The following is a 16,019-nucleotide window of genomic DNA, read 5'->3' on the forward strand; positions in this document are numbered from 1 at the left end:
TCGCGAATTCTTGATTAAAGAACGGCGACGAAGAAGGACCGAAATGAGCGTTTTTGTGTAGAGTCGCAGCGGTAGTTGTACGCTTTCAGCACTAACAACTCTCCATTCTAGTGTAGTCCACTGTTCGTGTTGGTTGGGTTCACTCTGGTTCTCTTGCCTTCTATTTTCGCCGTCGTGCCAGAAATAAACCATCGGAGAGAGAGAGTGAAAAGTCCCCGAAAAGTGCTTTCCGCGAAACTCGACAAAATGAATTTCTCCAGGGATTTCCGAACCTTGGTTTATCTGAAAACCTTACGCAGCAATTGTGGTTGTCGTATTTCCTAACTTCATTCATCATCCACGATATGAAATAAAACTCAGTGCAACGTTCGCGTCCAACATTTTCCGAAATGTGCAAGTGCTGTGTCCAAATGTTCTCCTTTCGAACCTTCAAAGTGTTGTTTCTCGTGTTGTGCATGTTCTCTTCAACACTCCCCGAACGGATTAGAAAACGCGAAATATTGGACGACTCAGTGGTAAGTTGTCACGTGGCGAACAACCCTCACTGATCGATAATAAACGCTCGTAAGAAAAACGTGACGTTTTCCAGCTCGTTTTCGTTAAACCGCGACATATGCAAAGGGTGCGCTGCCGATAAGGGTAATTAAATAAATGAGCTTTCGGAAATGTGGAGCCCACACACACGACGGACCAAATCAGCTGTGACCGAAGCAAAAGCCAGTTTTTGTTATCACCAATTATGTAATGCGAGCGAAAGCGATGCACTTTGAACACCTGTATTGCCCCCAAAAGGGGGCGGCGGATAGGGTGGGCCATTGTTCGAGCCGACTGGCGCCCTACCCAAAAGGCACGACGGAATCGCGGAAAAGAAACAAAGGAAAGCGAGTTGGCGCCAAGGGGCGGTGGCACGCAAGGAGCAGCTTTGGGACCACAGTTTTTCAAAGGAAAAACACATTTCCGCATCGATAACTTATAATTACTATCATTATTTATAAATGTCCTTTACATTTGCATCTTTGGCTTGTCACGAATTTATACATCTCCATTCAATGTAATTATAAATTCCATTTTTCTTGCTTGTTATGAAAGGTTGATTGGACGATGATCTAAGTTTATTTGTTCTTCTATCAAAGAGGTGTGTTTGTCAATGTTGTCGGAAAAACTTTCATAAGGGATCGATTGAAGCAATAAATCAATATTATCTTAAACACACAGTGATGAAAGAGTTTTTCAGCACCATTACTCACCCCCAGGACGGGGTTCACTCAAATTTTTAATTGAAATAAGTCTTCGCCTGCTATTGAAGCAAATATTTAATAACAAAATTGATCAAAACATTTCTAGATGACCCCAATAACACGTAGTGTCTAAAAACAAATTTACGATTCTGTCACTTTATGTCATTTCCGAGTATTTAGACTTTCATTATCTAAATGCACGTTTTATGAACACGAAAACTACAAACAGATAATTCTAGGCCACGATTTTTCTTCTTCGGGTCTGATAAACGGCCTCCAGCTGAATAACAGTGTTGAAGGAATGAAATTTGGACTATTTATGACTTGTGGACTGTTCGTCTCAAATCCCAGACTTTTTGAGGAACAGGGACGTATTTTAGAAATTTTAGAATAGTTTTAATTAAAGATGAATATTTCTATAATACGTTTCTGTTGCTCAAAAAATTTGGAGTTTTGGAGAGACAATAAGCAAGTCAAAAGTGGTAATCTCTCCAAATTTTATAGTTTTAGCCTCAAAACTATTAAAGTTACAGGTCCATATGTAAAATATTGGAAAATTTTGGAAATTTTTAGCTTGTTTTAAAAATAAAAATTTTTAAAATTTGTTCCTGTTGCTCAAAAATTTGCAATTTGGGACAGAAAATAAGCAAGTCAAAGATGGTAATCTTCTCAAATTTCATAACCCTAGCTTTAGAACTACCAAAGTTACAGGTCTGTATGGAAAATATTGGACATTTTTGGCTCGTCTTGAAAATGAAAATTTTTTAAATCCGTTTCTGTTGTTTAAAAAATTTAACATTTAGTACAGATAGCCAATCAGTTAAAGGTAGTAACCTCTCCAAACTTTATGGACCTAGCGACGAAACTACCGAAATTGCAGGTCAGAATTAAAAATATTAGAAATTTTTGGTTTCTCTTGAAAATGAAAATTTCTAAAATCCGTCTCTGTTGTTCTAAAAATTTGAGATTTGGTACATATAGTCAACGTACAGGCAGTCAATAAGTTAAAGATAGTAACTTCTCTAAATTTTATTGCACTAGTGTCAAAACTGCTAAAGTAACAAGTCCGAATTGAAAATATTCGAAATTTTTGGTTCGTCTTGAAAATGAAAATTTTTAAAATTCGTTTCTGTTAAAAAAAATTGAGATTTAGTACAGATAGTCAACAAGTTAGACTTAGTAACCTCTTAAAATTTTATTGAACTAGCATCAAAACTACTAAAATTACAGGTCCTATTTGAAAATATTGGAAATTTTTGGCCCGTTCTAAAAATAAAAATTTCTAAAATCCGTCTCTGTTGTTCTAAAAATTTAAGCTTTGGTACATATAGTCAATGAGTTAGAAATAGTAACCCTTCCAAATTTCATTGACCTAGCATCGAAACTACTAAAATTACAGGTCCAAATGAAAAATATTGGAAATTCTTGGCTCGTTTTAAAAGACATAAATTTCTAAAATTTGTTTCTGTTGTTCAAAAAAATTGGAATTTTGGGCAGACGGTCAAGAAGCTAAAAATTTTAGCCTCTCCAAATTTCATTGCATTAGTATCAAAACTACTAAAAATACAGGTCCGAATTGAAAACTATTGACATTTTTGGCCCGTTTTGAAAAGAAAAATTTCCAAAATCCGTTCCTGTTGTTTAAAAAATTTGAGATTTGTTTCATATGGTCAACGGGTTAGAGATAGTAACCTCTTCAAATTTCATTGACCCAGCATTGAAACTACTAAAATTACAGGTCCGAATGGAAAATATTAGAAATTTTTGGCTCGTCCTAAAAAAGAGAAATTCTAAAATCCGTACCTGTTGCTCAAAAAAATTGGGATTTAGGACAGATAATAAACAAATTAAAGATAGTAATTTCTACAAATTTTATTGCTCTAGCGTCACAACTACCAAAATGACATTTTAATTGTGGAGCCTTTCTGATGAAAACCTTCTTCTCCAAGTTCCATGAAATGTCTGCGCCACTAATCGCACCCACGTCAGGTGTTTAGACACATCCTCTTCTGAATCATCGCGCAACTTTGGTCGTTCCTTCGATATTTCGTGAAAAAGCGCCACTAATGTAATAATTACAGGAAATCAGTCATCCAGCAGATAAGCCGACGAATGTAAACAAGCTGAAGGTAGTTTAGTATCTTCGTCACGTTTGAGGTCTTGGTGCCATATCCGACAAGGAGGACACATGTCTGAAGAACTGTGTGTGGCCTCCCATCTTCCACAAATTTCGTGACAATGAACTTCGGGTGATAAAACCGAGATAACTTTCGCCTTTTCTGCTAGGAGTGCCAACCTCCGTTCGATTTCACACCGTTAAACAGTTATTTCCTGTTCGAAATGCGTCTATTTCAGTGTGTTTAAGTAAAAGCAGTTGTTTATGTCTATAAAATTCATATTTGCATTGGTTTGTTAACCTTGGTCAGGTTTCACACTGGTTTGCTCCAAACAAAAAACTATGAAAATGTGGACAATAATAGAATAATTTGCACTTCCCGTCCAGTGGGCGGTTAAATAAAGACAACCTTGACAATTGTCCGCTATTCCGGCCCGAGATGGGAGTGAATAACCCTCTCCACGCGGATTTTTTAATTCGGAGGGTCCACGTTTTGGTCCATGGAGCCGGATCGGACTATATTTACAAAGCCCATAACCCCATTTTTCCGTCTCTGCCGCATCCTGGCACGTTGCCAGCGCCTCTCGGTGTTTATAAATAATGAAAGAACGCTGAGGTTACTGCTTCTATTTTATAATTGTTGCATTGATTTAGTTAAGAATGTGCGGCGTCAGCGCGGCTTTCGTCGGTCATCCTGACGTCACGGTGCACTTTTCGCGCCTAAATTTAGGAAATTTCGCCACAATAACAGATGCTCGTTTGCGTAGGTGTTATCTGAAAGTGGCGCCCAGAGTCCGAAGGCATTTCCGGTGCAGTGAAACACACTCGATTATCCTTCAACATGGAAACTAGAACATAAATAGCGCGCGTTTACGTGAATCGAATGCCTTGTAATTAGTCACCTGGATAAAACGCGCATTTTTCGAATGTCAGGCCACCAAGCTCGCCAGATTTGTTTGCGGTGATTTTTCTTGGAGTGGCTACAAAGGATTCCCTCGGAAAAGTCGCTGTCATAAATTTCCTTTTTTCCGTTCGCGAGATTAGCCTTGAATGGAATAGGTACTAGAAAGCGATAAATATTCAAGTACATGCATGCCGGCCTTTCTAACGGAAAGTAACAATGCTCTACGTTTAGCTTTGAAGGAGTAAAACTCATCCTACACATGTGTCTGTCCGATGTCTGCTTTGTTATATGCTTGATATCGATAAATTATTAACCAGACTAGGTCACTGCACTGGATCCTTCAACAAGTGGGTGCCGACCTGCAAGGTTGTTCTTTTTATTTGCTCGAGAAGACGACGACGACTCTAATTAACGGCTATTCACACCAAAAACGCGACAAGTGTGGTCCATGGAGCCGGATAAACATGTGACTAGATTCTGGTTTCATTGATTTTACGATGTAATTGGACATTCGACACTGTTATTCTGCTGGAGGCCGAATAAGAAAAATCGTGCCCTAGAATTATTCTGGTTTGCAGTTTGCGTATTCAATAAACGTTTATTTTTCCAATGAAAGTTTGATGGAGTTTAGAAATTTTTGTATTTAAGACGAGCCAAGAATTTTCAATATTTTCGTTCGGACCTGTAATATTGTTAGTTTTTACACTAGCGCAATGAAATTTGGAGAGGTTTTCTGTCTCCGACATGTTGACTGTCTGCTTCAAATGTCATTTTTTTAACAACAGGGACGGATTTTAGAAATTTTTAGTTTTAAGAAACCAAAATTTTTGATTATTTTTTATTCGGACGTGTAATTTTAATAATTTTTATGCTAGTTTAATCAAATTTGGTGAGGTTACTATTTTCGACCTGTTTATGGTCTATCCTAAATTCCAATTTTTTTAGCAACAGGGACGGATTTAAAAAATTCTTATTTTTAAGATGAGCCTAAAATTTCCTATATTTTTTATTCAGACCTATAATTTTGAAAATTTTTACTTTAGAAAAAATGAAATTTGGAGAGATTACTATTTCTAACTTGTTTATTGCTTGTTCCAAATGTCAGTTTTTTTGAGCTACATAGACGGATTTTACAAATTTTCATTTTTATGACGAGTCAAAAATTTTTAATATTTTCCATTTAGACGTGTAATTTTGACAATTTTTATGCTACTGCAATAAAATTAGGTGAGGTTACTATTTTTGACCTGTTTATTATCTATTTCTAACTTAAAATTTTTTGAGCAACGGGGCGGATTTGAGAAATTTTTATTTTTAAGATAAGCCAAGAATTTCCTATATTTTTTATTCGGACCTGTAATTTTGGTAATTTTTACCTTAAAAACAATAAAATTTGGCGAGGTTACGATTTCTGACTTGTTTATTGCCTGCCCAAACGTCAATTTTTTTGAGCTACCGGGACCAATTTTACAAATTTTTATTTTTATGATGGGTTAAAAATTTCTTATATTTTCCATTTGAACGTGTAATTTTGATAATTTTTATGCTACTGCACTGAAATTTTTTAAAGTTACTACTTTTGACCTGTATATGGTCCATCCCAAAGCCCAAATTTTTTGAGGAATAGGGACGGATTTGAGAAATTTTCCTTTTCAAGATGAGCCTAAAATTTTATATATTTTCCATTTGGACCTGTAATTTTGGTAATTTTTACCTTAAGAACAATAAAATTTGGCGAGGTTACGATTTCTGACTTGTTTATTGCCTGTCCCAAATGTCAATTTTTTTGAGCTACAGGGATGGATTTTACAAATTTTCATTTTCAAGACGAGCCAAAAATTTTTGCATTCGGACACTAGTTCAACGAAATTTGCAGAGATTATTATTTTTGACTTGTTGATTGTTTGTCCGAAATCTAAATTTTTTTGAAGTCCTTGCTCTTTTTTTAGATTTTTTCATTTTCAAGACGAGCTAAAAAAATTTTCTATTCGAATCAACAAGTAATTTTATTTTTATGCTAGGGCAAAGAGATTTGGAGAGAATACTATTTTTGATCTGTTTATGGTTTTTCCAAAATCCCATTTTTTTTGTAGAACAGGGACGGATTTTAGAAATTTTAAGTACTGGGACGGGTTTTAGAATTTTTTGTTTTAAAGACGCGCCAAAAAATTTACAATATTTTCTATTTGCAGCTGTAATTTTGGTATTTTTTACCTTAGGGCAATGAAATTTGGGGAGATTATTACTTATGACTTGTTTATTTTTGTCCCAAATGACATTTTTTTTTGAGTTACAGGGACGGATTTTAGAAATTTCAAATTTTTCTATTTAAGTTTGCTATTTTGCTAGACCAATGAAACTTCACTGTCAAATGTCAAAGTTTTTTAAAGAAGGGTGTCATAATTCTCTCTCAGCTCTGCTTTAATATCCCCATCGCCATAACTCCTCAAATCCTCAAAATATCCTTCCATAAACCTCCATTTGTTTTTAGAACTCATCATCATATAATTTTATCTGACACTAAAGAATTTATGTGTGGATATTATTTGATGAAATTAGAACCTCTTCATGTCTTAGGGTCCGTCACCCATAAACCAGACCTCCGCTCCGCCAAACTCAAAAAACTTGTTGACTTCAACTCTAAACATCCGTTTCAAGATCACAGAACCGTTTAGTGTCAATTTAGCCCCAGCAATCATCTTTTTAATTCCACTTTTCCTAGCGTTCGTGGTAAAGAAATTAGTGAGTCATGAGCCCCCAAAATTGTTCCGTTACCATCGTCGTGATTCATGGTAATTCGGATGGATTATTATGCGAAATGCATCGTGGAGTTCCCGTTTTTTATCACTGAATTTCCGGAGTTGGACATGGAGGAGGGAATTGTTTCCTTTTTACCTGCGGTTTCCATTGATGTCATATCCTCAACCTTTCACAAAAATTTGTTGGTAGACCTGCGTGGACAAACACGGGAAACATTGCTCTTTGTTTTATTAATAAGCAACCTTGTTATTAGCCTATTTATACTTGTAACGAGATAAAAATGAAATTAATAGCAAACATTAATAACGCAAACATACTAATTGTCGACTGTTAAATTTATTAACTCTTGCGATTGACAGATAGGGCGCTGTAAATTGCGTTTTTCTTTGTTTGTGTTGCACCAACGCCAACTGTCTTTGTGGTGTAACAATGATGATAACAGATAGGAATTCTTGTAATTTAGTGCGCGGATTTTGTGCAAACAGCTGCACGTGGTCTTTGTCTTGACAAAAAGAAAATTATCTTCCCTCATAATTACGTCGCGAGTGCTGCAGTTATGATAATTGAACACTCCTCGGCGCCACTGTATTGATTTCTCGAGAGGATAAATCCGATTTTTCCTCCGGATCCGACATTATTGTAATTGTTTCCGTCAACACAAACACACATGTTCCTGTACTCAAATAAATCGTTCACTTCGAGGTTGATGTACTTGAATGTTACAACCGTTGAAAAAACATAAACAAAGTAAAAGAAGCGATGTCGAAACGAATCCAAGACGTGTCAAATCGGGCTTTGTAAACTGGCCACGTTGAATCACACCAGGATCTTTGCGGTTTGCACGTATGATGTAATTTAAGGGTGATTCACCCCTGAATTGGCATTATTATTTTCGTCTGGCTACATTTATTTCGGTGCCATCCAGACGAGAGCTCTCCTGGACTGATCACAACGATGCGTTTATGTTGTTTCAATTTGATGACTTCTTTATCAACTACTTCTGCATGTGCATCCAATCGGTTCATTCATTCAGTGGTACTTGATTGTACCATTACCTCCAATAAAGAGAGCTGTTGTGTTTGTGGAGTGACCACGAGGCGCGTTATCTGACCTCGACCAAAATGTTGACAGCTGATGGTATTGGGAAGACGGGTCAATAGATAACTAAACAATTAATAATTGAAAGATATGGATGTTGAGACGTGGAAAGCATTTGTTTGGCTGTCATGGGAAGGTTTTATTGCTGGTACCATTAGGTTATCGATCAAATCAATTTGTTTGAGTTTGATGGGAAGAGGAATTAGAATTTTAAATTTCGTGGCTGCAGTTATAGAGTGATAAAACACACACATGATAAAATAAAGAGCTTGTAAAAAAATCCAAAATTTGGTTTTTCTGCTGTGTTCATTGTGAGGCTCAAATCCCACGAATTTGGAGGCACAGGGTCGGATTATAGAAATTTCTAAAATCTTCTGTTCTGTTATTTTGGTAGTTGTGACACTAGAGCACTAAAATTTTGAGAAATTATTATTATTGACATGCTGAATATCTGTCTAAAATCTCAAATTATTTGAAAATCAGGGACGGATTTTAGAAATTTTTATTTACCAGACGAACCAAAAAATTTCAATATTTTCTATTAGGACTTGTAATTTTGGTAGTTTTAATGTTAGAGCAATGAAATTTGGGGAGATTACTATTTTTTAATTGTTTTTTGTCTACTCCAACTTTAAATTTTTTTGAACAACAGGTACGAATTTTAGAAACTTTCATTTTCACGGCGAGGCAATTTTTTTGAATATTTTTTATTTAAGGCGTGTAATTTTAGTAGTTTTGGTTCTAGAGCAATAAAATTTGAAGAGATGATTATCTTTGACTAGTTTATTGTCTGTCTTAAATTCCAATTTTTTTGAGCAACAGGGACGGATTTTAGAATTTTTTATTTTCTAAACGACCTGAAAATCTTCAAAATTTCATCAAAGGCGATGAAATTTGGACAGATTTTTTTTATAGTTTATTGTCTACTCCAAATCTGTAGTTTTCTGTACCACAGGGACGGATTTTAGAATTTTTTATTTTCAAAATGAGTTGAAAATCTTCAATATTTTTCGTTCAGACCTGTAATTTTGGTAGTTTTTATGAAAGGGCAATGGAATTTGGAGAGATTACTATTTTTTTATTGTTCATTGTCTACTCCAAATTTAAAATTTTTTGAACTACAGGGACGGATTTTAGAATTTTTTGTTTTTAAAAGGAGCTGAAAATCTTGAATATTTTTCGTTTAGATCTGTAATTTTAGTAGTTTCGATGCAAAAACAATTAAATTTGGAGAGATTATTATTTTTTATTGTTTATTGTCTACTTCAAATCTCAAGTTTTGTGAACAACAGGGACGGATTTTAGAATTTGCTCTTTTCAAATCGAGCTAAAAATCTTCAATATTTTTCTTCAGACCTGTAATTTTAGTAGTTTTGATGCAAGGGCAATGAAATTTAAAGAAATTACTATTGTTTATTGTCTAATCGAAATCTTAAGTTTTTTTAACAACAGGGACAAATTTTAGAATTTTTTGTTTTCAAAACTAGCTAAAAGTCTTCAAAATTTTCAGTTTAGATCTGTAATTTTGTAGTTTTGATGCTTGAAGGACAATGAAATTTAGAAAGATTACTATTCTTGACGTGTTGACTGTCTGTTTCAAATCCTAAATCTTTTGAGCAACAGGGACGGATCTTAGAATTTTTTATTTTCAAAACTAGCTTAGTCTTAAATATTTTCAGTTCAGACCTGCAATTTTAGTAGTTTTGAACCAAGAGCAATGAAATTTGGAGAGATTATTATTCTTGAAGTGTTGACTGTTTGTTAGAAATTCCAAATTTTTTGAGCAACAGGAACGGATTTCAGAAATTTTCATTCTCACGACAGAAAATATGAAATTTTGAGCAAGTCAAAAATAGTAATCTCTCTAATTTTCATTGTGCTAGCATCAAAACTACGCAAATTACAGGTCTTACAGTTCCGAACGAAAAAAAAAATGTGCATTAGAACGTAAAACTAATTTTTCAAGAATATCTCTGAATCCGGACCTGAAGGATTAAAACGGAAAACATTACACGTTTTGCGGTCAGGACATCCCTAAACTGCCATTTCCATTGTGTAAACGTCTTCGTCGTTTCCGTTGAGTAGCGTCAAATTGAATCTCACCTTTGATCTGAAATGTCGCGATATTCCTTATCAAATTTAAATAAATCAAAGCTTTGAGCCCTCGTAAGTAGCAGCACTAAACTCGATAATGGAGCTGATTACGGCACTTTTTGTCCCGTGCCATATGTTTAGTCTAGTGAAAATTCGTTCCGTAAATAAATAGAGGGTGAAAATCCACCCCGAGTCTAAAAGTGCGTGGTTTGATCTAATTGTGCTCAATTGAGATGATTCATATCATCACGTATTGTTTCTTCTTTCATCTGCGATTTGACGGTTCTTCGGGTTAACGAGTCAAGGCTCCTTCCAGTTATGTCATAATCGCCGCTTTCATTTAATTCGTCGATGATGATGCGTTTCCTGTTGATGATTAGAAACCCGTAACGTGGCACAGAGAAGAACAAAGATAAAGTGCATTTTTATGGGTTAGTGGAAACATGTCAAGACTACCTAAGATATAACTGGACAAACACTTTCTTATCATCGCCACACTCAGATTATTGGTTCAGGAGATAAGTCATTGGCTTTTCTTCAGTTGAATGTTTTATGGTAATGTGGACCTCCTGCCTTACTATTGTTGGAAATAATAAGCCGGTCGATGCTACATTAACATAATGCGTTTTAAAATAGAAATACTCATGTCATGCTTTTTAGAACTAGACTAGAAAAACAAACCGAAAACGCGAATTCGGATGCAGCTGCAGTTTATCTCCTTCAATTCGTCAACCACAATTCAAGGAAGTGGTGGTGTGGCTTTTTCGTTATTTTTTTTAATTGTGGTCAGACTGGCGACGCCTCTGGTCGCTACGTGCTGTCATTTGCTTATTCTACCCTTGAATGTAATTAATTCGGATCATAAAACTCAACTTGAAAACATTGTTTCATTTCGCTTTTTTTGTGGCGGAGGAAATGTACGATTCTCCTTAATCAGAAATGCGATACCGAGAAGAGCAATTTGATGTCGTTACTTTACATGAGTCGGAGTTACAAACGGATTAGAGGTTTTCCATAAAAGAACAGTTAAGTACGTGGAGTTATGTAGAACAGAGCTGGATTTTCTGACTGAGGACGAGACGAAAAAGTGAATAATACTGTGTCGGGTGGATTACGAAGGGAACGTGTTTTATACGCACGTGCTTCAAAGTTTCAAATTTCAGGACGGCTTTCCGCTTGCTTGGCCTGAATCTCGTGTAGTTTTAGAGCAAAAATAAATCTTTGAAATTTATAAAATCCGTCCCTGTTGCTCAAAAAATTCTAGATTTCAGATTGACTACGAAAAAGTCGAAAACTGTAATCTGTCCTAATTTTGTTGCCGTAAGATCAAAACTACCAAATACAGGGACAGATTTTAGAATTTTTTAGTTCCAAGAAGAGCCAAAAATTTCCAATATTTTCTATTGGGACCTGTAATTTTGGTAGTTTTGATACTTTGGCAATGAAATTTAGGGAGATTCCTCTTTTCAACTTGCTGATTGTCCATTCCAAATCTCAATTTTTTGGACGACGGGGACGGATTTTGGAAACTTTAATTTTCAAGACGAGGCAAAAATTTTAATATTTTCAATTCGGACCTGTAATTTTGGTAGTTTTGATACTTTGGCAGCGAAATTTGGGCAGATTCCTTTTTTTAACTTGCTGATTGCCTGTTCCTAACCTCAAATTTTTTTGGACAACAGGGACGGATTTTAGAAATTTTGATTTTTAAGACGAGCCAAAAATTTGAATATTTTACTTTCGGACCCGATATTTAGGTAGTTTTAGTGCTAGAGCAATGAAATTTTGAGAGATTACTATATTTGACAAGTTAACTGTTTGTTCCAAATCCTATTTTTTTTAACAACAGACGAATTTTGGAAATTTCTATTTTCAAGTCGAACTAAAAATTTCGAATATTTTTTAATCGGACCTGTAATTTTAGAGTTAATTAATAGTTTTGATGCTAGAACATTTAAATTTGGACATATTCCTATTTTTAACTTGCTGATTGTTTATTTCAAATCCCAATAATTTTGAACAACAGGGACGGATTTTAGAAATTTAAATTTTTAAAAGCAATTTGTTGACTACTTTCTTACAGTGCTCATGTTGCGATAATTGGGTTTACGGTTTCTACTGCGCGCTTAAAGAATTAATTGGTAATAAATTTCTACTAATACGTCCCTGGCTCGGTATTTGGTCAAGGTGGCCACTCCGAAATCCCAAGTTTATTACAACAAGCCCAGAAATTTCCAAAACTGCATTTAGAACTTGGAAAATCGCCTTATCCTTCACTCGACCAAAACAGCAAATCATTGTAACTACAACTGACTTATTCGGAAGGAAAGGTCTCGTCTAAATATGGAAAATCGTGACATTTTCCTCTCCCGAAACTCGCAATTTATTACCTTTTTGTTCCAGCTTCTTAAATCTTTCGTCGCCCGCCGCATAAATCCCATTTAACAATAAATCGAGCATGTTATATACACAATTACATTCGTTTTGGTGTCAGGTGTGGGGTTCCCACCTACACGTCTCGATTTATCGCCCTGAAAACTACTTCCATGTACAGCCGCAACATCTTTTCCGACGATAATTGACACATTTATTATAACCATCTGTATCTATTTACACGTTTTTTCCGCGGATTGTTCATTGAGATTTTAAAATAGAATGACCACACAGAGCGCCATTGATTTTTTACCGAAACACTGGCGCATTCAAATTTGGTGTAAATTCGTCTGTTTATTGTTCATTGTCCTAATTTTGGTTTCCTTTCCAGCACCGCTACCTGATGCAGTTCGGCTACATGAAAAAGGCAGCAGATGGCGCGTTCGCTCTTCGAACAGAGGACTCTGTTCGGGACGCCATCAAGGAAATGCAGGAGTTTGCGGGAATTCCCGTTACGGGGCGCCTGGATGCACAAACTGAAAAGTTACTTCGGACGCCTCGGTGTGGTCTTCCCGATAAAAATATCCAGACGTCCGGAAGGAGGAAAAGATTCACTTTGCATGGTCAGAAGTGGCCAAAAACGGATTTAACGTGGAGGTATGCAACCAATTATACGCGTCTCAGTGGAAATTTTTATTAGACAACGGCACGATGGAGGGTCCTTGTTAGTTTTCACTGTGTGTGACGTCACGGGTATCTAGAGCCCTTGTTCGGACTCTCACGTCGAGTGGAGCCTCTTCCCAGCCCCTCTGGCAATTGTCGATGACACGTATACCCGCCATTGTCAAAGGGGCTCCCTTATCCAATAATACAAGAGATTTTCAAACAATATGCAGATTTAAATTGGTTTCGGTGATTTAATTGGACGGATTTCGATTTAATTTTTATTGAAAGCAAGTAGTTCGATCGAAGGACTTTAACCTTAGGGGAAGCAATTGACATTTTACGGAAATACCAACGTCAACGTTTAAAGGGCAATAAGTCCCGAAGGAACGAAATTTGAACCCTCAGATGTTACTAAACAATTCATCTGCATAGCAGTTGATGACATCACACAAAAATCAATTTAATTACTTCATAAAATAGCGTCCAGACCACATAAACTTTCAGTAAACATCTTTGTTGTGTTGACTTGCTGGGAAAGTGCCGAAATTTCAGCTTGACTTGCTTTAAAGGGCAAAGTTTTACTAGTGATTTAGTCGGAAAGGATTATTTGATTTGAGGGGGCGCAAAAGACGAATTGTGTGGACTCATTTTAGTGTGTTCGAGTTAGAAATTTAATTGGAATATTGATTGGAAACGCGAGATTTTAAAAATAAATGCAATCATTTGTTCAGTGAGGCAACCAAACATACATGAGATTTATTCATTTGCCTACGATTTTAAAAGTAAAAATTCCATCAATTCGCGGTTTTGTTGCTAATGAGGGAGTTATGATATTAAATTCCCTGCAGTAAAATTTTTAAATAATAAATTAAGCTTTTTATTATAATTTAGGGTTGCAAGCTGGGAAAAATAATAATTGGAAAGTTTTATTTTATCCTGGCGCATCCACCAATTTTGTACAAAATAAAAAAGTTTTTTCCATTTCTGTGTTTTAGACAAATTTCTTGTACACTAAATTGGGCCAATAAACAAGAGTTTTGGACTTGTAGCCAATGAACAAAAGGTTACGATCGAGTTGGTTGTTTGGATGCGTTTTTTGTTATAAAAACTGCACTGATAATGCGAGCCAATGCATAAATTCTTTTTTTAAGTTTTAATCTCACTGCTATCGCTTTCGCCATTTTATTATGAAGAATGGGTGGATCTTTAAATTAAATTTTCTAGAATTTGTACTTTTTGCTCTCGAAGTTTGTAACTTTTAATATTTTACATTCGGATCTGTAATTTTGGTAGTTTTGATGCTAGAGCAATGAAATTTTGAGAGTTTACACTTTATGGCTTGCTGAGTGTGCGTCTTTAATTTGAAATTTTTTGAGAAGCAGGGACGGATTTTAGAAATTTTTATTTTTGAGACGACCACAAATTTCCAATATTTTTTATTCGGACGTGTAATTTCTTTTTCTAATACTAGGGCAATGAAATTTGGAGAGAATATTATTTTTGACTTGTTTATATTTTACCCCAATTTTTTTTAACTACAGGGACGGATTTTAAAAATTTTCATTTTTTAGACGAGCTGAACAGTTTCAATATTTTCTATTCAAACGTGTAATTTCTATAGTTTTGATACTAGGGCAATAAAATTTAGAAAAAATACTATTTTTGACCTGTGTATAATTTATATCAAATTTTAAATTTCTGGGACGGATTTTAAGAATTTTCATTTTAGAACGAGCTACAAATTTTCAATATTTTATATTCGGACGTGTAATTTCTATAGTTTTGTTAACTAGGGCAACGAAATTTGAAACGTATATTATTTTTAACCTGTTTATAATTTGTTCTAAATTTCAAATTTTTTAAACAACAGACGGATTTTAAGAATTTTCATTTTTAATACGAGCTAAAAGTTTCTAATATTTTCCATTTAGACGTGTAATTTCTGTAGTTTTGATAATAGGGCAATGAAATTTGGAGAGAATACTATTTTTAACCTGTTTATAATCTGGCTCAAATTTCATTTTTTTTGAACAACAGGAACGGATTCTAAGAGTTTTCACTTTTAAGACGAGCTAAAACTTTCCAATATTTTTAATTCGGACGTATAATTTATGTAGTCTTAATGTTATGGCAAAGAAATTTAGAGAGTTTACAATTTTTGACTTGATTATTGTTTGTTGCAAATCCCAAATTTTTTTAACAACAGAGACGGATTTTAGAATTTTTTTATGTTGAAACGAGCAAAATACTTTCAACTTTTTCTATTTAAGTCTGTTATTTTGTTACTTTTGATGCTCGGGCAATGAAATTTGTAAAGATTATTGTACTTGATTTGTTAATAAACTGTTCTTATTTTCCAAGACTTGCTACAACAGGGAGAAACTTTAGAAATTTTCATTCAAATACTTGTTCCGCGATTTTGTTGCTAATGAGGAAATTATGATCTTAAATCTTCTACAGTGGAATTTTTAAATAATAAATTTAGCTTTTTATTACAATTACAAACTGTAAACAAGAATAATTGAGATTTTATTACAGAATTTGAAAATTTTATTTTAGCCTGGCGCATCCACCATTTTTGCACTTTTTTTTAATTTTGCGTAGATTTTTTTATTTTATTTTTATTTTGAAAATGTTCGGCTTATCCAACATTTTTCCACGAATTAAAAAAATAGTGACAGACGTGTGTTTTATTCTAAAATAGTTTAATTTGTTTTAAAACTAATAAATTTCGCCTCCGAATCGGAATCTTCCACGTTTTATTCTTCCT

At 34.7% G+C, this 16,019-nt stretch overlaps 1 protein-coding gene across 1 annotated transcript in view; it reads left to right on the forward strand.

Moving 5' to 3' along the window:
- The first annotated feature begins 294 nt into the window (after positions 1 to 294).
- The window catches only part of Mmp2 (Matrix metalloproteinase 2), a 32,154-nt gene continuing 16,429 nt past the window's right edge, over positions 295 to 16,019 (forward strand). Inside the window, exons 1-2 of the mRNA XM_088041184.1 lie at positions 295 to 515; positions 12,975 to 13,240. Of these exons, the coding sequence (XP_087897310.1) occupies positions 390 to 515; positions 12,975 to 13,240 (392 nt within the window). The 5' untranslated portion in view covers positions 295 to 389. The remainder of the gene's footprint in view (positions 516 to 12,974; positions 13,241 to 16,019) is intronic.

This window comes from Gnatocerus cornutus, chromosome 7, assembly GCF_029298725.1.
Source record: "Gnatocerus cornutus isolate USDA-ARS CGAHR chromosome 7, icGnaCorn1.1, whole genome shotgun sequence".
In the NCBI taxonomy this organism is placed as follows: Eukaryota; Metazoa; Arthropoda; class Insecta; order Coleoptera; family Tenebrionidae; genus Gnatocerus; species Gnatocerus cornutus.